Source organism: Podarcis pityusensis (genome assembly GCF_964106645.2).
Source record: "Podarcis pityusensis genome assembly, chromosome: 5".
Lineage (NCBI taxonomy): Eukaryota > Metazoa > Chordata > Lepidosauria > Squamata > Lacertidae > Podarcis > Podarcis pityusensis.
The window spans coordinates 67,322,355-67,344,948 of NC_138032.1; the positions used below are offsets into that span (position 1 = coordinate 67,322,355).

The 22,594-nt window shown below is 40.8% G+C and overlaps 1 protein-coding gene across 18 annotated transcripts in view; it reads right to left on the bottom strand.

Annotated features, from left to right (window-relative positions):
• The window catches only part of PCDH15 (protocadherin related 15), a 648,544-nt gene that overhangs the window by 190,488 nt on the left and 435,462 nt on the right, over nucleotides 1–22,594 (bottom strand). For all 18 annotated transcript variants that reach the window (XM_081004527.1, XM_081004539.1, XM_081004528.1 and 15 more), the window contains 2 exons: nucleotides 20,801–20,971; nucleotides 2,555–2,663 (listed from right to left, as the gene is read on the bottom strand). In XM_081004527.1, the coding sequence (XP_080860653.1) occupies nucleotides 2,555–2,663; nucleotides 20,801–20,971 (280 nt within the window). The remainder of the gene's footprint in view (nucleotides 1–2,554; nucleotides 2,664–20,800; nucleotides 20,972–22,594) is intronic.

Sequence of the window (22,594 nt, forward strand, 5' to 3'; positions counted from 1 at the left end):
TTTTAATGAAACACAGCAAATAGACTGGTTTTGTGCCTGCATGTTCACTGGGGAAATATATATCATTTTTTGAGATCAAAGATTATAAATGAGATGGAATAAATAAGGTATTTTTGTATTTATCAGTATAGATTTCCTACCAGAAGCAAGGAACTCCAAAAATACCATAGGCCTTAAGTTCCAGGATACTCCGTCCTGTACCTCATTAGGAGTAACTACTGAACCCACCTGAGTAATAGTTATTCCACACTTGGGGGACCTGTGACCCTCCAGAGGTTTTGGGACTCTAGCTCCATGAGTCCCAGCAAATACAACCATTGTTGGGAGCAATATCTGGAGGTCCACAGGTTCATCTTCCCTGCTTTATGCCCTCTAACTACCTGAGCACTGTAAGCTGCTCAGTTTCCAAATTATGAAGATTCATGACTCTTCCAATCAAATAGCATATGTCCAGTCTAGGATGATTGGCGCTTCAGGCAATCGGTCTTGCTTAATGTTCTTTGATGTGAACAGAGAACATCCAAAAGACATCATGCAATTATGTGCATGTGCACAAAGGCTCTCTCTCACACACAAATACATATACACTTAAAAGATAGTACAAAAGACATAGGATAGCATGATAAATATCTCACACTCCTCAGTATCATAAAGCCTTTATTTAATTGCAAACCAATATGCTTTAATTGGAACTAATTAGTGCTCATGTTTGTCCAGAAAATAGACAGTTTGTTCAGAAAACAGACAGCGTATAACATGGAAAACCTGATTTAAATCAATTATTCAAATCAGTTCCCCACCGCCAACCCGGTTATTTAAGTCTTGATTTCTATTATTCATTTAAACCGCCTTCATTCAAATTATTCCACCCTGCTTTAGAATCCTTGCTTTGCTATAATTAAATGACCCACCTTTAATTCCAAATGGAATATCTTTATATGTGATAGTCTCAGCTCCTACACACATACCAGAATCCTATTATACCTCAGGTTAATCACTATGTCCCAGTTACTGGACAGTTCAAGCATGAATAAGCTCTATGCAATTTAGTAGTTTATCTTTGTTTCAAACTTACCCGACAGCCCAGTTTTGCACTGCAGCAGAGGCTTCTGCCACAGAAGCTGAAGCAGCACTCTTTAACTTAGCCCTCCCATCTCTCCTTACTGCATCAAGTCTTTGGGGCAACATCACATCCACACATGACATGATGCTCAATGCTGCAGGTGGTCTTGTGGATGACCAACTTATGCCCTTGAGCAGCTCAATTTGCATCAGTGCAAATGCTGATGCTTCTCTAATTATTCCATTGCAATGGAACATCTGAGGTACAGGTAAAGGTAAAGGGACCCCGACCGTTAGGTCCAGTCGTGAACGACTCTGGGGTTGCGACGCTCATCTCACTTTACTGGCCAAGGGAGCCGGTGTACAGCTTCCAGGTCATGTGACCAGCATGACTAAGCAGCTTCTGACGAACCAGAGCAGCGCATGGAAACACGGTTTACCTTCCCGCCAGAGCAGTACCTATTTATCTACTTGCACTTTGAAGTGCTTTTGAACTGCTAGGATGGCAGGAGCAGGGACCGAACAACGGGAGCTCACCCCGTCGCGGGGATTCAAACCGCCAATCTTCTGATCGGCAAGCCCTAGGCTCTGTGGTTTAACCCACAGCGCCACCCACTGAAATTGTGGTACCTCTAGCAGTGCACCGATGAAGAAACAGCAATAACTGGCTATCCGCAGTAACGGGGAAAAGATTAAAACGGAGGACGAGGAATTGAGGAACACAAGGACATAGGCTATTTGTCCATCTAGCCCAGGGCTGGGGAATGTGTGGCTCTCCAGATGCTTTTGAGCTGTAAACCCCATAAGTCCTAAACACTGCTCATACTGGCTGTGGCTGATGGTAGATGGAGTCCCACAGCATTTGAAGGGTGACAGGTTCCCCATGTCTGATCTAGCCCAATATTGCCTACTGTGATTGACAGCAGCTCTACAGGGGTTCAAGTTGAAGTCTTTCCCATCATCTCTAACCAGCCCTTTTCACTGGAAATTCCAGGGAGTGAACTTAGGACTTCTGAGTATGAACTTTACTGCTGAGCTACTATCACTCCCTTAACTCTATGAACTATTCATGAGCTACTTTTCCTATGCTCAGAAAAAAATCATGGCAACCAAAGAATCTAACATAAGGGGTTTTTGTTGTTGTTACGCCTCTTATTTTTCTTTTATCAGCCCAACATAGTCTAGCAGCAAAATCTATGTATATGGACAAGCATTTCATTGGATTCATCTAATGTAATTGCTTCATTATTCTGAGGCAAAAACAAAACCCTTCCAAAAGAAAGCTAAATCTTCAAACAGCAGCAATCCAATTTGGAATAAACAACCACAAGAAGAAACCGCACAGTAAAACACTTGGATAGAACAATAGCAGCTATCACACCAGACTCAGCATGAATCTGTTATTAGGTTTCTGCGCCCCACTTAATCTTTGCCTGCCTGCTGATAATACAGTGTTTGATTGTAAAAGATAGTGAGGTAATCAAATACCAACCAACTAAGATGGAATAGAGGATCCCTGGCCGATCTGAAGGAGGCTGGATGTTTCGGTCCTGATCTATAGCTTGTATAGTTGGTGTGACATTGATTGGGTTCACACGTGCCTGGAATGAAAGTTAAACACATTATAACAGAATATTTACAAAGTGGGTTCTACTTAATAGTAACTAAGGTTAACTTGTGTATTGAATCCCTATAAAATAATGCCCTATTGGAGACAGATGGCATATAGTTGCACAAGCATATCATTTTGCAATACTTTTAAACCTACATTTTAGGCACAATCTAGAACAACTGAAACTAACAGGAAATGTTCTATTGGTTCACAATTGGATACGCATATGCAGTCACCACTTATCTGGGTTTTGTTCACTTTGGTAAAGAGACTTAAGGTGTTCCTGGAGTGTTTGAGTTTATATACAATCATGCAAATTGAGTATAGGAGGAGGCAGTTCAATACTCTCACATAGCAAGTCTTTTGCCCCAACATCAGTTCTCGAAGGAGAGACACTACTAGCTTCCCATATATAAGCAAGATCTGTGTTTGAGGCATCTGAAGTTGGGAATAAGGACACAGATCTTGCTTACATCAGCTGAGAGAGCAAAGGTATGCCATCTACTCCTCCACCCCAGTGCTCTGATGGGTTTCACATTCCTGGGAAGTTTCTGTAATTTCGTGGCTATTGGTTTCCATTTGATTTGAGAAAACTGATTAGTACCACAGCTCTGGCATTACGTACCCTTTTGAAAGTTTTACCCATTTTTAGACTGCAGATATTTTAGACTGTAAGAAATTGGCTAATCTTCCAATTTTATCAAAAAGACTGATGCCATTTTCTAGTTTTCAACCAACTTCAATGTATCCACAACAGTTTTAATACTACACTGAACGGCGGCACAGATAAGAACAGATTTCATTGAGAGTGACAACCTTTAAAAAACTGTATGAATACAGATCATCACCATCATTTGCTTGTACATATTTCATCAGTTCTTAAATCTACATTAAAAATAGCCTGGGGCATGAGCCACCTACAGACAGATAGGACTTTTCTTTATGCATGTGATTGATTTATGGCTAAACTTCTCCCATTCTACTTTAACAGGTGGTACATTGGAGAGATTAAAAAAAAGAGGCTTTAAATCTGAAGTCATTTTAACTATAATCCCACTGCTGCAATACATATAGGCTACTGTCAAAATGCAGCAGTACAGCCGCATAAAGGAACTGCCTTAAAAAAGATTTAAAACCCATGGGTTTTATGCGCACACATGTACCCCTTCAAGAATAGCTTGGTGTGATTCAAAGCATGTATGGAAAATGAGTCATAAATTTCAGAAATGGAATGTGGGGAAACCAAACCATTTTAAATAGCAGGTTTCTGAGTTCGGCATTATATACTTGTCATATGATATGACAGGAAGATAAACAGCGAAGTGCTTATTTAGAGGTGCCACTTTGGAACACATATGCTATAACTTAGCAGACTTCAACTTCCTATCACAACAATGTTAGATTTAAATTTTACTGGAGGATTTGATATCTTTTATTAATGATCATTCATGATTTCCCCTTAAATGTGATATTTAGCAGGAATCTAAAACAGAACAGTAGTGGCATTCACCCGCTTTTGACAAAGACCTCCTCCCAAACCAACTGCAGCTTCCACACAGTGGTTCAAAGTGAAGCGGGTGTTCTAGAAGCTTTGAACCTGCTTCTGAGCTTTGATGCCAGGGATGGGCAGGAGCCCAAGGAGTGGGGGAATTTGTGGGCAACGGAGGCCGGTGGGGAGAATGATTCAGGGCAAGGGACCAGTGATTTGTGGGGTTCTGTGCTGCCCATGAAACAGCTGCTACTGGTGGTGGGAGTGGGGAGTCAGCAGGAAGAGACCAGGCAGCTAGAGGTAGCGGAGGAGGAGGCAGGAGAAGAGCTTCAGGAGATCTCTGGGTTTGGAGAGCCTGTGGTGCTCCCAGAAAGAGTATTTGGAGTCCTCTGCTGTCTCCTTGCTCAAGGAGGGGCTTGAAGTGGTGGGAGCAGCTGGAGCTGTTGGGTGCTTGAGAGCACCATGTCAGTCAAGGGGGTTTAAGAAGGCAGGGAGGCAAGGCTACACTGTTGCTCCAACTGTCTGAGATGGGGGACACGTCTGCAGTCATAGGTTCCTTGGACAGCTAGTTAGCAGGAAGTGTTGTCTATCATTTGAATGTTAGGAGCTGATGTAACCAAGTGCTTTACCAATAAAGAATTAAAAATCTAGTCACTTGTCTTCATTGGTTTGAATGTGTTCATGACATTCATTGGGGCAGTTATCAAAGGCTCCATGTGGCCTTCAAAGTACCCCCTGCTATGGGCATGTAGCCCCTAGGCAATTCTTGCATCCCCCCCCCCCCCCCCAGTGCTGTTTCCAGCGACTTGCATAGGGAAAACAGAACAGAACAAAACCTGTGCCCACAAAAATGGCTGGTGCAGTGGGTTTCATGTTCTTTGCGGTATTTACTGCTGAAACTAGTTAAAACCTTTTTGGTTAACCAAATAGGAACACTGAACGGAGCTACTAAATACAATACGCTGTTGGTGCTGTTACACCACTTTGTGTTTTTACACACTTTGTAACATTGCATTTTGTCAAGTAAGAACTATGCAGTAAAAATTTGTTCACTAGGCTTTCCAGTTTGGCCCTGTTTATATATGGCATTAAGCTGCTTTTTGCACATTTATAGTAGTCTCCCAGATATTTGCATTTGTATGAATAATACAGTGTATAAGACGGATCTCAACTGCAGCAGCTTCAAGGGCCTCTGGTGCATAAGGAGTCTGTTGCAGCTGTCAAGATTTGTGAGTTTCCTGTGAACTGCAGATATAATTCCAAGTCCTACCAGTGAAAAATCAGTCATTCGCTAACTTGCGTGGCAAAGCCCCCAAACCAGCCCCTCGTTAGAATAAAATTCACACTGACACAGAATTTTGGTTTAAGGTTATTGGGCAAATTTTAGGCCACAACTTTATTGATTACAAAAATGTGAGCGGTATTGGCTTAGGCATTGGCAAAGGACTATATTGGACTCCTGCCCCCTTTGCAGGAAGTCAGTAAGGGTAAACCACCCAAAGAGGAAGCCACATCGGGGGAACTCGCCTGTAGCTCTCCTCAGTGTCCCCAGAGGCCTGGCATATCCCTAGCCCCTCAAGCAGACTTCAGACAGGATCCAGGCCCTGGATTCCTTTAACGGAATACCCTTGGTCAATGGAGGGGCCGGTGATGGCTGACCTCACTTCCCCCACAAATCAATGAGCCAATGCCTAACCGCCAAATCTTACAAAGTTGTGATGATTGCTAAGAGGTAGGCTAAAACCAAGTGGCCCGTGCCAATCTGCAAATGGAAAAATTCCCAAGCCAGGCGACCAACCAAAGTCCAAAGCAAGGCCAGAGGATATCTAAAATAAAGGGTGGATGGGCAGATGTTCGGCAGCGGGAAGCAGGTGCCTGACACGCGTCACGCTGCCACTTTTATATCCCCCCATGATCACCCCACACAAAAGTGATTGGCCAAGAAGCCAGGGATGATCGTGGTGCCACCCTGGCATAACGGCATTACTCCGCCCATGCCGGGGGGGGGAGGAACCGGCCTGGGGGCCTGCCCGCAACCAGGACCATCCTTAAATATGATCCCACTTCCCTTTGCCATTTAAAAAACTACTATGTGCTACATTGTTTTTTAAAATGAACATCTTAAAAGTAAACAAGTGTTTGTGTATGTATTTGTATCACTGCAAACAGAAAGATACATTCCAGACAATGTTAAGCACTTCAGCATTGGTAGCGGCATGAGAGATCTAAGCAAGTGAAACTGATGACATTTAGAAGTACTTAACATTGGCTGGAATGTGTCCAAAATGTTTCAACATAAGAAAGTATGTTAATTAACATCAGATCATTTTTGCACCAATAAACAAGCACAGGCTGCACTACTACAAAAGGAATCACGATATTGCTGTTAGTCAATGTTACCCTTTCTTGTTCTTTCTTTCTTCAAACCTCTGTCTAAAATGCTATTGCTATGTTTAGGTGCAGAACCGTTATTCAAGGATATAGATGCCAAGAGAATTTCCTGGGCCCAGTACGCTGTATGTGGATTGGGACCCTCTCCATCCTGCTAACACTGCCCCGTCCCCTCTATCTTTTTCTACTGCTTATGTACATATATTAACTAAGCCCAGTTTAAAAAGGTAAAGGTACTCCTGACAGTCAAGTCCAGTTGCGAACGACTCTGGGGTTGCGAGGTTTATCTCACTTTTCCAGGTCATGCGGCCAGCATGACTAAGCTGCTTCTGGCACAATGGAACACAGACACCAGAGCAGCACACGGAAACACCGTTTACATTCCAGCCAGAGTGGTATCTATTAATCTACTTGCACTTTGGCGTGCTTTTGAACTGCTAGGTTGGCAGGAGCTGGGACCGCGCAACAGGAGCTCACCCCATTGCGGGGATTCGAACCGCCAACCTTTTGATCGGCAAGCCCAAGGCTCAGTGGTTTAGACCACAGCACCACCTGCATCCCCAGTTTATCTAGTTGCAAATATAAAAGCAGAGCAAGGAGAAACATGTATACAACCTTGTGCTTTTGGAGGGAAAAGCAAGATATAAATATATATCACATAACACATAGATAAACTATGCAATACACTCCCATTCGAGGAAGCAATGCCCACCAATTTGGAAAATGTACCAAAGCTGCCCAACGGTATTTTATTCCATAAAAGCAGCCCATTTGGGGAGTGAATGAAGTAATCTGAACACAAGGAGTTTTTCCTCCTTGACTGGACAGTCAAGGAGGAGGAGGTAACAGTGGCAATGGTGAGGTGGTCCCAGGATTTTGGCCATCCAATAACCATGGCCCAATGGGAAAATTTATGGAAGATCAATTGGAAATTCACAAACTGTTACACAATGAGAGAGAACTTTCAAAAAATGCAACATCGATGGTATCTAACACCATGGAAACTTTCAAAAATGTATAAAAATGTGTCAAGTAATTGTTGGAGATGCGGAGACTCAGGAACATTCTACCATATGTGGTGGATATGTAGGAAAATACAGGTATTCTGGGAGAGTATACATGCAGAACTGCAAAAAATGCTAAAGATCTCTTTCAATAAAAAACCAGAGGCCTACCTCCTGGGAATAACAGATTTGGATATTCCACAAAAGAGGAAGGGTATCTTTTTATATGCGACGGCGGTGGCAAGAGTTTTGATCGCAGCAAAATGGAAGAGTAATGAAATCCCCTCTATACAAGATTGGATCCAAAAGCTGACAGAATATGCCGAATTAGATGGTTTATCAGAAAAAAAATAAAGAATAAATCAAAACAGGAATTTGTTTCTAAATGGGAGGTTTTCAAAGAATATCTGAAAAATAAATATAGTATAAATATAAATATATAGTTTAAATTCTGTTGCAGCATTCGAGGAACTTCAGTGATAGTTGCTAGGTAGATAGAAGAAATTAGATTTATTGAGAATAAGTTTAATTATGAAAAAAAATGTGTATTGGCAATACGTAATATGAATTTGAAATATGGAATAGACGGGAAGTTGGGTCTTTAGTGTTAAGACCAATAGATGTTTTATTGTTTGCCAAGATACTTATGTGTCTATGGTTATTTTTGTAATTTGTGTGTAATTTGGTATTTGTGGGGGTTTTTGTGTTTTTTTCTTGTTGTATAAATAAAATAATAATAATAATAATAATAATAATAATAAAGAACACAAGGAGTTTAAACAAACATAGCTCAGTATCTTTCTGCACCCAAGTTCACCTGATTTCTCTGCACCTCTGGGAGGGCCCGCTCCCAAGTCTCAGGAGGGGGTGGTCAACATTCCTTCTTCTGATTGCCTCGCAGCAGTGTTGAAGTGATTAGGACTCCCTAGCAATGGGGCTGTCTGTGAAGTGCCAAAGCCTTTGGAGTAGTCTCCAGAATTTGTTTTATAACTTTCTGAAGAGCTTTTTTTTTTTTTTTTTTTTTTTTAATGAAAGCTAAGAGTCTGGGTTCCTGATGACATGGGACCTGGTACACAGTCACCCCTTGTATGCCCCTCTCAGTGAGATCTAGTTGCCAAGAAGCTATAACTTCTTTTGGATGCTGATAATACTATAGCCTACGTGCTTAATAGTGAGGGAGAGAACCCCAGTATATGGATCAAATGCTGAATTGTAAAGAAACTTCCATACCCAGTAATGCCCTTGTCATTGTAACTGACAGCAAGCTAACTCCTTAGCTAACAATAAATAATGCAGGCATGCAGACAAGCTCTTTGCTCAGAATTCACCTCATGAAATGCCATTGACATTATAAAGTAGGTTATAAGAAACTGATTTACTTTAATTATTTATGCTAATGATTAGGAGTTCAAATGCCTACACACAAGCCTATAAATAAATGAGAAAAGAAAGATTTTGCATCACCCACGCTTAGGTTGTAGCAGCTAAGGCAGGCATTGAGAAGCCTATGAAAGCCATGGCAACTTTGTTTTGCCTTAGACAACCCTCACCGTCCATTTCTTGTTGCAATGTTTGGCTTGGCTCAGTGGGCAGCGCTTTCCAGGTTACCTTTAGCCTGGCATGCAAAGTGGCGAAAACACATCTGCCCCTGCCTGACATTCTTCCTGCCCTTCACAAGGACTGTGCATGGTATAGCAGTACCATACATGGGCTTCTCTGAAGATGGAAGTAAATGGGGAATTCTGAGGAGGATGCAAAATAATTTACTTGACAGGCTACTACTAAAGCTTGTGAAGCATGGCATATTGCTCTCTTGAAACCGGACGAGCTTTACCCTCAAATCCTCTTTTTCTTCCCCATCACACTCCAAATGCTTAGGGCCTTTGATCCACACGCAGCACCATGATCCTACAGGATAATAAACATGCCATTCCTTTGAACTTATCCACATCACACAGAGAGAAATTACTAGAGCCAAATTACATGTGACGTCCATTATGTAAAAGCAATTAATGGGCATTCAGAGGCATGGTGCCTCTGGCAGTAGAAGGAAAACACAGCCACCATGGCTTACAATGCCTGTTAAGTCACTATGCCTATGGTCAGAGACGCTATGCCTCTGAATCCCAGTTGAGGCCTCCCCATTGTGCAGAACACTATTACATGCAGCTCAGGGCTTTGCATATGCATCTGGCTGGCCAGCATAGTGAAAATAGGGTGCTGGACCAGAATCAAATAATTGTAGAATTGGAAGGGACCACAAAGGCTATCAAGTCTAACCCCCAAAATGGGGCTACATGGGTCATTGGCTTGATCTAGCCGAGCTCTTATTATGTTGATGTTTATACATTTTAAATAGCTACCGTGGCATTAGAATTATGTTGCATGGGGAGGGAGGATTGACCCCCTTTTCTCTTGAAATGGTCCCAGCAAAAATCAATCACTTATCCCCTGCCAAATCTGTTATTTGTATCAGGAAGGATGTTTCCATTCACGCCAATGGGAGCTTCCCTCCCAATGCAAATGGCAATTTGGGGGGATTTCCAGAGGGATCTCGGGGGGGGGGAGAAGGGTCATATTCCCCCCCCCCGACTGATGGGGTCAAGATCCCATTCAGAGGCCACTGCAAGAGGCATTTACAATAAAAAATAACTGTGCACATTATTTTATTTCATAGTTACAGCTCTCTCTAATAAGCTACAATGTACTTTCTCGGAACTGCCGATTCAGTCCCTGGCTTTGGCAAGCAGTTTAAAATCTTTAGGTTAGGCTTGGTATAAACTGAGGGTAATGGGTTACTGCCTTTGCCTGGTGCTCAGCAGTATAGGTTATATCTTCTATCTCCTTTACAGAACTGCAGCCTTTAACTTATACAGTGGTATCTCAGGTTAAGTACTTAATTTGTTCTGGAGGTCCATTCTTAACCTGAAACTGTTCTTAACCTGAAGCACCACTTTAGCTAATAAGGCCTCCTGCTGCCACTGCGCCGCCGCTGCACAATTTCTGTTCTCATCCTGAAGCAGCGTTCTTAACCCGAGGTAACATTTCTGGGTTAGCGGAGTCTGTAACCTGAAGCATATGTAACCTGAAGTGTATGTAACCCAGTACCACTGTAGATCCTTGCTAGGTTCCTGGTGCTCCCTCTCTGAGCCCCAGTCTGCCCTTGGTGGCTGGAAGAAAACCTATAAAATTCTTCAGTCAGATCTGTTTCATGGTAGAAGACAATGCACATGTGATTTTCTCCCTTTGTATCAAACTGGAACAAGTGGGATATAAGTTGTTTGGAAAGATGTATATTTCTGCTAATCTATTCATATTTGCTACTAATGATATGGAAATCTGCATTCATGCTTTCTCCTATTTCTGTGTTTTCTGTTTTATAGTCCCAATGTGGCAATTTCTTTTGGTGTGATCCATACATTTGTGTTTAGCACTTACTTCAGGTAAAGCCAACATTGGTCAGATTTGGGGATGGTTAATTGTACCCCCAACATGCACCAAGCACTTCATGTTGTGACAATAATACAGTGAGACAGCATCTTTCCTGAACCTTTAATGAACAGTCAGTTTGCAGTCTAACAGGATAGCTTGGCAAGTAGAATTATGATTATCTCCACAAGTGGCAGCACTGTGACAAAGATGAGAAATCTTTTAGAAGTGAAGCATGTTGATAAGGCATCGTAAACTACCTCATCTAAATGTCATTTCAGAATCTCCATTTGGTGAAAAATGACATTTAATGATGAAAGTATACGAATGCATATCACTAGATCAAAATAATTAAAGACAATAATTTCCTCTTCTCCTGATTTCTTAATAAGTTTGATTTTTTGCAAAAAAAGGGAATTTGATGTCAACTTTTTAGCAAGCCTAAATCTGTCACAGAAAAGATTTTGCAGAGGAATTCCATTGCAGCAAGCATCAGTGGTACCTACAGGGGCTTAATCAATACTGGAAATTGTACAGAGTCCTTATATGGATAAATGCTGTAGAGCTATCATTTCGGCTGAAAGAGCAGCAATATGTGGGAGAAAGGAGGTCTATTTACATACTGAGATTTATAAGTGGGTAATATAATTTGTTAGTTTCACAGCCCCCTGTACTCCACCATAGCTGACCTGGGAAATACCCAATCAGGATGCAGCACCAAATCAATTTCTGGGATGGTGACTTAAGAGTTTTTAAAACCCTATATGATCAGGAGGGAGGGCAGGGGAAGGAAATGCTATGTTGCTCCCCTCCCCCAATGTAGAGAGCAGGAAAGTTCAGTACTTCTGTAGGCTGCCTAGTTAGTATGTTCTCTGCACAGAACAGAATAGTAAAGAAGACTCTGCATGCAACCAGCAGGCTTGCACCCTGGGGGGCTGCATGTGTATAGCAGTCCTGCCAGGCCTACTTGCCCTCCCTCTTTGTCTTGTCCCTTCCTGCATTACTGCCCCCAAATGCCTCATCTATGTGAGCTTCAGTCCCTGATCATCCTCACCACTGACAATGATGCCACCTCTATGACTGCCATATAAGTTTTAAGTGGTTTAAACAACAACAACAACAGGATGTAAACATAATGTAATAATGTAACATTAACAATTGGTTTTCCCCCTCTCACCTCTCCCCAGAACAGAGGACTAATAAAACAAATTTTCCAAGTTTTAAGTTTTAAGGTGTAAACTTTTTTTTTTGAAGTATACAACTTTTTCTTTTTAGAAAGAAATTTTGAAGGAAAGATGATTGCTTTTGAAAGTCTCAAGTTATTTAACCTCCATCACATTTTAAATGTTAGAAGATACACTTAGGCTTCATTATGTAAAATAGCCATTTTAATGTAATTTCAGGTTAAAATCTGAGCCGTTTGCGAAGCACACTTATAAAACAGACCCTTCCACAGCCGGAAAGCTGTGCAGGTAAAATAAATGCTTGCACATCTGCCAGGAGGGAATCACAAACCCGTCCACTCCTAAGCTTCGTGTATTTCCATATTAAAATTAGTGCCAATTTCTTTTAATTAGCCTTGTCATTCTTTGTGCAGCCCTATGCAGATAAAAATTAATTATCTGTAAATTCACATCTTCATAATTTTTAACCTTCGCTTCACTTGTTTTCAGTGACATTTACTGAAAAACACCACTTATCAGGAGATTGCACATGGAGGACAGACAATTCATCAAAAGGTAAAAAATAAAAATAATAGAATAAAAAAAGGATGAGAGAGGGGGGAAATCATTCTGAAACAGTGCATGAAGCCTTAAGCCTAAACTACCACATAATCAGGAACTCATCAAACCTTTCTGTTTTGATGCTGCTGAAAGAGGCATCTCATTTAAATGCCATTAATATGAAATGGCGGTTTTCATTAAGTTGTAATATCTAGTACCTGGCAAGTCTTGCTGTAAATCTGTTGAAGACTTAACATTCCCCTTCACTTTGTATATAAATCACTTTGTATTTATATTGCTGATGACTCTCTGTTCCCATGTTGTGGTAAACTGAAAACATCTTTAAAATATCGGGGGGGGGGGAGTCAAGAAAAATAAATAAGAAAATATTTAAATTACAAGGATGGCTTTATATCTCAGTGAAATAGCTTCTTACAGCTGTTGAAGTAGTTTCCACCCAAAAGGTGAATGTCAGTTTGTCACGCATCTAAAGCTACTAAAGATGCAACACTTAGTCGAGTGGAACAATTTCTGAGGAAACATCCATAGCACTACACCGTAAACATGCCACAGTTAATAAATCCCCAGCTGCAATTAAACAAAGCAAAATAAAACCCTTAGGAGTAAGTACCTGAAACTGCAATTGGCTTTCTTCTCTACCCCATCTAATGATTTCAGCTTTTGCCCACAAATTGTAAAAAAAAAAAAATATATCAGTGGCTCTCACGAAATTGACAAATTGTTCATAGTCAGCCCAATGACAACAAAACAGTTACAACTTTCTAATGGGAAGATAGACTGTTTCTAAATGGCCGCAAGTGAGCAAACATGAATAATAATATTAAGAGTCTAATTCCATCCCTAAAGCTCTGATTGTGGCTGAGATGAGGTGACAGGACTAAATTGTATCTAATATTTCACCACCTACCAAATGTCTTTTTAAAGATAGTAAGCACACATGCATCAACTCCATTAGCATTTAAATTTATTATCTGACAAGAACTTGTTTAGGATGAGAGATTATAATCTAATTAACACCATCAATTCAGGGGCAGTCTTGAAGTGTCAAGGTTTTTGGAGAAAGCAAAGGAGTATGGTCTTTGATTCCATATATTGTGGCATAAATGGAAGCTTTTCTTCAAGTGCGGGTAATAAGAGTGGAACCCAAAAATTAGATTAGAATAACAGAAGAGGACAAGGGGTTAAGGCTTCTTACCGCTACCCCCTCAATACCTTCCTATGCCAGGTTTCTGATCTGGATCAGATGCCCTGAACCTGCTATTTACCTTTAAAAATCCTTTCAAACAATTGCATTCTGGTCCCATGAACATGCCATTTGCACAATTTTTCTTCCATCCCTTTTGGTAAAGTAAATTTGGCAAAGCAGGGGTGGGGAAACATTTTGGTTCAGGGGCCAGGATGGTTCTCAGGGCCAGCCTCTCGGGATAAAGTTGATAGATGGGGGGCACTCTCTTGTCAACCACATGACATCAATATCACATGATTGACAGGTAGGCGGGGCCATCCAGGTGTCAAGATTGCTTCACCTGCTTTGAAGAACTTCCTGCGATCCCCCTTTAAACCCAATGTGGGTTTAAAAGACGAATGTAGGGAGACTTGCAAAGCAGCCCTTGGAGGAAGTGAAGGCTGTTTCTGAGAGTGTTTTTGCCAAGCATTTGTAGTTAGTTGCCTTTGCTTGACAGTGCTCTGCCTTTCCTTGGAAAATAAAACCTCCTCTCGTTCTACCTTCTCTGTCACATGGCAAACCAAACGCAACTCTAACTTTGCTTTAGAGTGGAAGCTGAGGAAGGAAGAGGGAGGAGACTTGCAAAGACTTTCCCCTTCTTCCCATTTAAGTACCCAATCTCATGCCAGTCTCACTGCCATCTTTAATTTCTGCTCATCAGTTGGATGAATGGAGATTACATAGCCTGCCTAGACTTCTTATACTTTCACTGTGCTAAACAACTAACCCCACCGTACTCCAGGGAGGCACCTGGTTTAGATGCCAGGAAGTTCCCTATTATTCATTACAACTGGCACATAGGCGTGGGAGAAAGCACAATTCTTCCCCTGGGAGCCTCCAGAGGTCAGCAAAGGGCTTCCTCATGATGTGGGCTTCAGCAGGTGCCCAGTGATGCCAGTCTGAGGGAGGGAACATGGTCATCCTGAACTAAGGTGTCTAAATGTTTCTAAACTGGAACCAGCATTGCCATACAATCTTGAAATGAAAATAAATTATTGTTTGCTCTGCCAGAGGGGCCTTCATAAATGGGAAAGTACTATAAGAAATTTGAACTGCTGCTACAAAGGAACAGTGAAAGGCTTTGTAATATGTGGAGGTCTACGCAGTCTAGACCTATAACTAGAGAGCACAGAGATGACTTTGAAGCTTTCTTTGAAGTTTCTCGCACAGTTTGGGGTTTCTTTTCTGTTCTATATATGCTAGGCTATAGAGAATTCTCTATATAGTTAAGGAAAGGCCTTTACTATAGCTGCACAGTCAACTACTTGTATCATGAAAACAAATACTTCAATTTCACCACCACTGTCACGAAAACAAAGGTTTTATTTGACTTTGTGCTCTTGAAATTGTTAATGTCACTTCTGTGATTTCACAGGGGAGATGTTATTTTCCAGGGATTTATTTTGCTTTCAGAATAGTGTACAGTTTTAGAAAAGTTTTTATTTCACCCCCCACCCAAAGCGTTAATGTGTTTTGTTTCTAAGAGAAAAGCAGCATCAATGTGAAAAATACTTTAGGAGATGATTGAGAAAGGATGGAATTTGTCACACAAGAATAACATTAAGAAGTACTTTCTGCCCAGTGGTTTCAAGAAAGATTAGAGGGGTGGGGGTGGAACAGAAGCCTAAAAACCTTAGAAAAGAAACACTGGGTTGTATCTGATTAAGTCAGGAGTCCTGAACCTCTGGCCCTCCAAACGATGCTGAATTATAATTCACATCAGCCCCAGCAAGCATGACCAATGGCCCAGGATGATGGGAGCTGTAGTTTAGCAACACCTGGAGGTCCAAGGTTCTTCACACCTGTACTAAGCCACAGTGTAGATCTTGACTCTTATATGCCCATTGATTTCAATGGGTCTAACTCTGAGTATAACTTAGTTGGATACTACCTAGTCTCTTTGTGACAATGTATACCCTGTTCTAAAACTTGAATCTTGAATAGTTTCTTCATTATCAAAATGTGAAACCAGGTTTGCTATAGACCTCTCAATCAGTTCAGAAAAACTGATATCTCCTGTCTCCTCCATGCGTGAATTACAGTTTTAGGCTTATGTAATAGGAACCAGAAGCAAGCAGGTAACCATAGGCACTGGGATTGGCACAATTAGGGTGCAGAGGGGTTGATTTAGGCCTCAGGTGCCCTTGGACACACACACACACACACACACACACACAGTGGTGAAAGAGACGGAAACAGGACTGGATAACCATTCTTTTCACAGCTACCAGCTCCATCTACAAACATAATATTCTGTGTACAAAAGGCACATTGGATACATTAAGAATTGGACTAAGAGAGAGAGAAGCAGGAAGAAAAATAGGTGATGGGAGAAGAGATTAGGAGGATAATGCTGGCACTGCTGGTGCCACCAAAAAGAGGATTGACTGTGGGAAGCAAGAGTGTTGAATCTGTCCAAGAAACACAGAAATGTGAAAGAAATTAAGTCTTAAAATTTGTCTCCTGAGTATTAGTCAAGGTATGTTTTATTATTCACAGTAGCATGCATTGGTTTTAGCATGTGGAAATTTCATAGTTGTCTCTGAAGAACGGTAAGTTGCAAAAAAAAGAGAGAGAGAGAAAAGCCTTGAAATATCACTTTTTAAAAATCCCAAGCCAGTGTTTCCTGGCCTGGGTGGCATTGATCATATTGGCATTCATCACATTCCCTAGCTACAAAATGCAGTCTTCTGTGTGGTGGTTCTCAGGTTTATCAAATGTGCCACATGAAGGACATTAGAACTTCAAGACAAAATAGCTTTTCCTTTGTTCATGCAGAACCTTGATGTATTGTGTTTTCTCTAAGATAATATTTGCAGAAGTCATTTGGAAAAACCCTGTTTTATACTAAGTGCCAAAACAAACAATGAGTTGCTGGCAAGCCCTTGTGTATGTGTCAGCTTCATGACCTTCAGTTTGGTGAGAAGGGAGAGATTTATACAAAGAATACATCCGTTCTGACATACACAGATATCACAGATTGCCCTGAAATGCATTGTCTACAATGTTGGTTGTGACGTTTTTCTTGCAGAAAATGTCTGATTAAAAACATTTTGAAAACAAATCATGCAGTCAAAATGAAGAATGGTAAAGGACAAAGCAGCAGCAATGCTGCTAAGTGGAACCAATGAACTTTAGCATGACAATAACTCTTTGAACCTGACAATGGTTCAAAAACGGACAGCCATATTAATATGGGGTGCATTCTGTCATTCTGGGCTAAGTTGGTCACACCCTAGCAAGTGTGTGTGTGAGAGTGAGAGAGACGGGGGCGGCGAAACATGCCTGAACACACCTTATGACTATGGCGTAGGGTGGATTTTGACCCTGTGTTTTAGTTCTGCTGTTAATGTGTGTGTGTGTGTGTGTGTGTGTGTGTGTTGGGGTGGGAGTTCACTCCTAAAGGGCTGTTGATAAGCTTTTGATAAGCTTGAAACACTGGGTAGTTGGTCAGAAAAGAGAATAACTGAGTATCTGTCAAAACACCATAAATCTCCAGACCCACCCAAACACCCAGTTTCTGCTCTCTACAGCATATGTCTATGTACATAAATGGAACCGCATTATTCAAGGAAAAATAGAAAAATAAATAAATACCTACATACATACAAAATATATATATTTTTAAAAGGACACCAGTTATTTGTTTCTGTAATGCAGAATAGAAATTGCTATCAAAATATTCTCTTTGAAGATCAAACACAAGGAATAAGAAATTACACAAAGACTGGAGGGAGGCTTGGGCAGGCAAAGCAAAAAGAAACACAATTAAACCTGCTTCATATAGAGAGCTGTTTATAAATGGTGTAGAGTTACCCACACCACATACAACTCACACTTCTGGTCTTGTTTCCAGACACATCCAAGAAGTAGGTTCCGAAATCTTTTCAGTTTACAATTACATTAGGGAAACTGTATCACTTGCTAATGTAAGATATGTTCAACATGTACATGTAGTCAAGTGGGGGATAAATAATAAACAAACAAAATAAAATGCAGATATGCAAGTGCCAGAGTGACATAAAAGAACCTGGGACCTTTTGCATCCAAAGCATGCACTCTGCCACAGATCTACAGCCCTTTCTCATGTACACTCACTTGAGAAAGGGTGAAAGGAGGGGTACAAATGAATCTTTTTGCTGTCCACTGGGAAAGTGCTCTTTCTTTACCGATCAACTGAAAATCTTAATTACTGTCTCCGATACACCTATCCATCGCTCTTCTGATTTTAAAACTATGTAATTGTGTTTTAAGTTCGCTGTCATCTAGGGGCACATTGATTTGATGGATAACAGCCTCATATTAAATGCTGGCTCAGATGCTTAGAATTTTCCCTTTAAACTACACATTTGTTGGCTGAAAGCAGGCAACACTCCGATTTCTGTTCTATTACTGAGCTGTCACAATACATCACAGCTGCTCAACGCCATTAATATTGATGTTCTTACAACCTTAAGTACACATTATACCATCAGTGTTATAGCAGGGTAGGGAGGCAAAAATATTGGTGTTGCCGAAATGACAGAGTCCGCAACATCCATTACGACTTCTTCAAGTACCTGCTTCACCTTTAGCCCCCTGTGCATCCCAAAACCAGTTGTTAACCATCCAGCCTTTCGACTTGCAGGGTAGCTATTTCTGTTATAAATGCTTGTGTTAACATCTGTATTCTTGACAAGGAGCAAATAATATAGCTCCTTCAACACCCTTGGGAAAACTTCCTTTACAAAACTGGCAGTTTGGGGGCAATTTAGACCATAAAAAAAGGCCAGCCAAATCCCAAAAGCTGCTTCGTGGAATATTACAAATCAAAGCAAAACATTGTATAGGCCTAAAACTAATGTTCAGAAGACAATGGTTTCTCACAGAGGCATTATTAACAGCTGGCTCCTGGAAGTCATGAATAAAGCACATGTTTAAACAAATAGTGTTCTCCTCAACAGAGTCCATTAAATTATGCCAGCCACCTTAATCTCCTCAGTCACATGTAAAATAAAAAAAAATGTTCCTTTGTTGAGACTTTGTATGTTTCCAATGTATCACGCTGCTTAATGCTACCAGAAGAAATAATTGCATTACAGATGTAATCTCTTTCTCTCTATTTTTTACATCACAGGTGGCTTTAACTACAACAACAACAACATAACCAAAAACAACAACAATGACTGAAAATAACTGTGCTACAGACACCGACCAAAAAAATCTTCTTACATGCTACATTTAAAACTTAGAAATTCTGGTTAATTCGGTGTGACATCCCATGTTTAAAAATTGCCAGCATCCATAAATGGAAAAGCTGCTGTATAGGTGACAATATAAATATGTGACATTTGGAATGCTGAACTCCACCACCACCCTTTTGCTAGGTAGAATAAAATAAGAACCAAAAGGGAAAGTATTGCAGGAAAGTGAACCAATACAGTATTTGGAGGTCAATACATTGTGAATGATTACAACATAATTTTGTGTTCCATCTCACTCTAACCACCTAAAATAGTTATGAAAGGCAGATGAAAGGCAGGAAAGAAAGAAAGAAAGAAAGAAAGAAAGAAAGAAAGAAAGATCAGGACTTTTTTCAGCCAGAACTCGCTGTAACTCAGTTCCAGCACCTCTCAAGTGGAAACCATTGCCATTATAAGAAAACAAGGGAGGCATTCATGGTGAGTTGCAGCACCTCTTTTTCTAGAAAAATAGCACTGATAATAATTATAATTTGTTTGGAAGCAATACTTGCATTCCTTAAGTGAATAGTATTTTGATAATTCTATCAAATAAACAGGACATACATATTTATACAGATGCCCACCAGGGCCTTAGTCTTTTTCTACCTCTGTTTACTATGGTAAATAATCAGCAATTCATGTCTGCGTTAATGGTAAGGTGACTAGTCTTGTGCCCAGATGAACCGGCAATGGCTCCGAACAGAAAAGCATCAGCCAAAGACCAGGATACGTTGTTCATGATGAAGATAATACTGGATATATGTTGACAAGCCCAGAGGTATCCAGTGACTCATGACCAATTCTTAGTTTGTTTGTTTTTGGACTTGAGCATGCATCTCTCATTACAAACCGCATCCATAGTTTGCTGAGTCAAGGGGGAAGGCACATGTGGAATCAGACATCTCTTAAGAAGAAGAAATACCCTTGAAATGTTAGTCAAGAAAGGAATGCCATTTCAGAGATTATTCTGAAAGAGAGAAATGGTACTCGCAGCAGTTTGTAATACCTGATGGAGAATAAATACATATTGTGCTCAAGTACGCGTCTCTGTGTAGATACAGATATATACACACACAAAGTACAAAAAGTAAAATGAAAACAAGCCCTCATTTGGTGCGGCATGAGTGCTTGTTCTGCTTGAACTCTGGTACAAAATAGTGATTCTGCTATTCTGCCAGCAATGTTCTGCTACAGCAGGGGTGGAGAATTGTCAGCACATGAGCCAAATGTAGTCCCTAGGGTTCAAAAAAGCCTTCTATTAGAGCCAGGTTAATCTTCCATTCCCTATGTGTTAACAAAAAACTGAAAATGTTCCCATGCTGAAGTTAGACTTGAAAATAAACCATTTTGTTAACTTGAATAGAAGACTTTTTTCAGGTCCAACTGCAGTGTGCCGTAGCACTTTTGGATGGGGTGTCAGTTTTTGCAATCTTCATGGACCTGCAAGAACAAAAGGATGTTCAAGCACCTGCCAGGCCACAATATATGCTTGCTGGATTGTGTTTGGCTTGCTGGGCACAGAATCATGCTACACAAGAGAGTGATTGACCTGAACATAGGCAGAGAATGATTGAATGAAAATAAAAGAAAGGGGTGGGGGGAAGTCCCTTCTTGTACTTACAGGGTCCGTGAGCTCTGGCAAGCTAGCCTGGTAAGTGAGCGGCCGACAATCCCGAGTGTTAACAACTAATACGCATGGAAGGAACATTGGTCCAAGGTCATCCCCATCAAGGACATCAACAGTAAGGGTGGTTGTACTTGTTCTTCGTTCCATAAGGTTTTGAGCTCGGTCCTGTGGAGAAAATAAGGATTTAACCCGACAATAAAAGTTGTTTGTCTTGGTATCACTGCATAATGTGAAATTCGAAACTGCAAGCTGTAAACATGTTGCAAAGACAGGTGGAAGTGAACATTGCACTCCCTGACCCCACAAAGCTCTAATCTGGGACCACTACTAACCAAGAGGGGTTGTGTGTGAGAGAGTGAGTGAGTGAGTGAGTGAGAGTGCTTATCAGCCTTTTTTTTTATCTCAAGAGGCAAATATGCTTTAGGTAGCCTTGTTCCCACTTCCTTGATTTCACTATTTTATATCTTAGTATCATATTTTGTACCCTACCATCCTCTCTTTCCTTGCTCTGTCCTTTTCTATGTATCTTCTTCCCTTCCTCCTAACAACTCCATTTTTGACCTTCCTCTATACCTCTATTCCATGACACATCTTTCTTTTCTACAGAAATTATTTTCCTCAAACCCTTCCTCCTTCCTTGGACTCCAAATCATCACACTTCTTTTGTGCTGTTTTGGGGGGTCAGGGGGCTTGTCTCAGAAGTAAAGCAAGTTATCCAATATCAGCAAAGAAATCTGATATTAGCCGTGTGTGAGGGAGAAAACATTCAAATGGAAGCCCCCCTCCCATCTAGCAATATTTGGGGAAACAGATTATGTGATAAAATCTTCTTTCTGGCAAATTTGGAACTGATAAGCATTGTTTTCCCACACATCACAACAAAGGATTTTAATCCCCTCTATCTCCAATGAGAAAGTTGTATGGTTTTAATTATAGAATCACTTATCAGCACAGCACACCAGTATGTGTTCTATATATTCTGCTTACTGACAGAAGAATTCATAAATTCTCTTTGTTGCTTTTCTAGTAGGAATAAAGTAGTCTGTAGAAAAAGAATTAAGTCAGACTATTCTTATTCAACACGGTAGCAACATTATCACATCACAAAGATTTTTAATTTTGTATTCGCATGCCATTCCTGCTTTTCAGCCATTTCATGATGGAGGGTCTGGGGTAGAGCATTGCTAATGCCTTGCTTTTGGTGATCAAACTGTTCAGGACAAGGCAATCTGCTTAGCAGGATACAACCCACTATATTACTATGTGTACATTTGTTGAGCTGGTCAACTAAATAGAAAGTGCAATGTCTCTAGGAAAATAAATTAAAAACTGATATTGGAGATGTGGTCTTGGGGAAAGTTTGAACTTTCAATCAGGAGTTTAAAATGGAAAAAAAAAAAACTTCACATACTCAGAGGGGCGCATTTTTCAAAACCAGGGATGGAAACTTTTTTGTTTCTTCATTTTGTTCTACTGTATCAGGAATGTAGAAGCAACTAGAAAGCGCAGAAAGGCAGTGTTGGCAGGAAGAAGAGAAATAACTGAAGGAACAGACATGGGAGTCTAAAGCAGGGTCCCCCAAAAGGCTATGGAGTCCAGGATCTAAAATTACCTAGCTTGCACTCCTTGAATGTTGAGCACATTAAGAAACAATAACAACAAGGGCAGCTACCCTGATGTTTAGGCAAGAACTCAGAAGTGGTTCAGAAGTATCCCTGCTTCTGCCTCGGAGTCTGAACTGTGCTCTGCTGAAGATTTTTCCTGTTCACAAAACCCCACCACCTATTC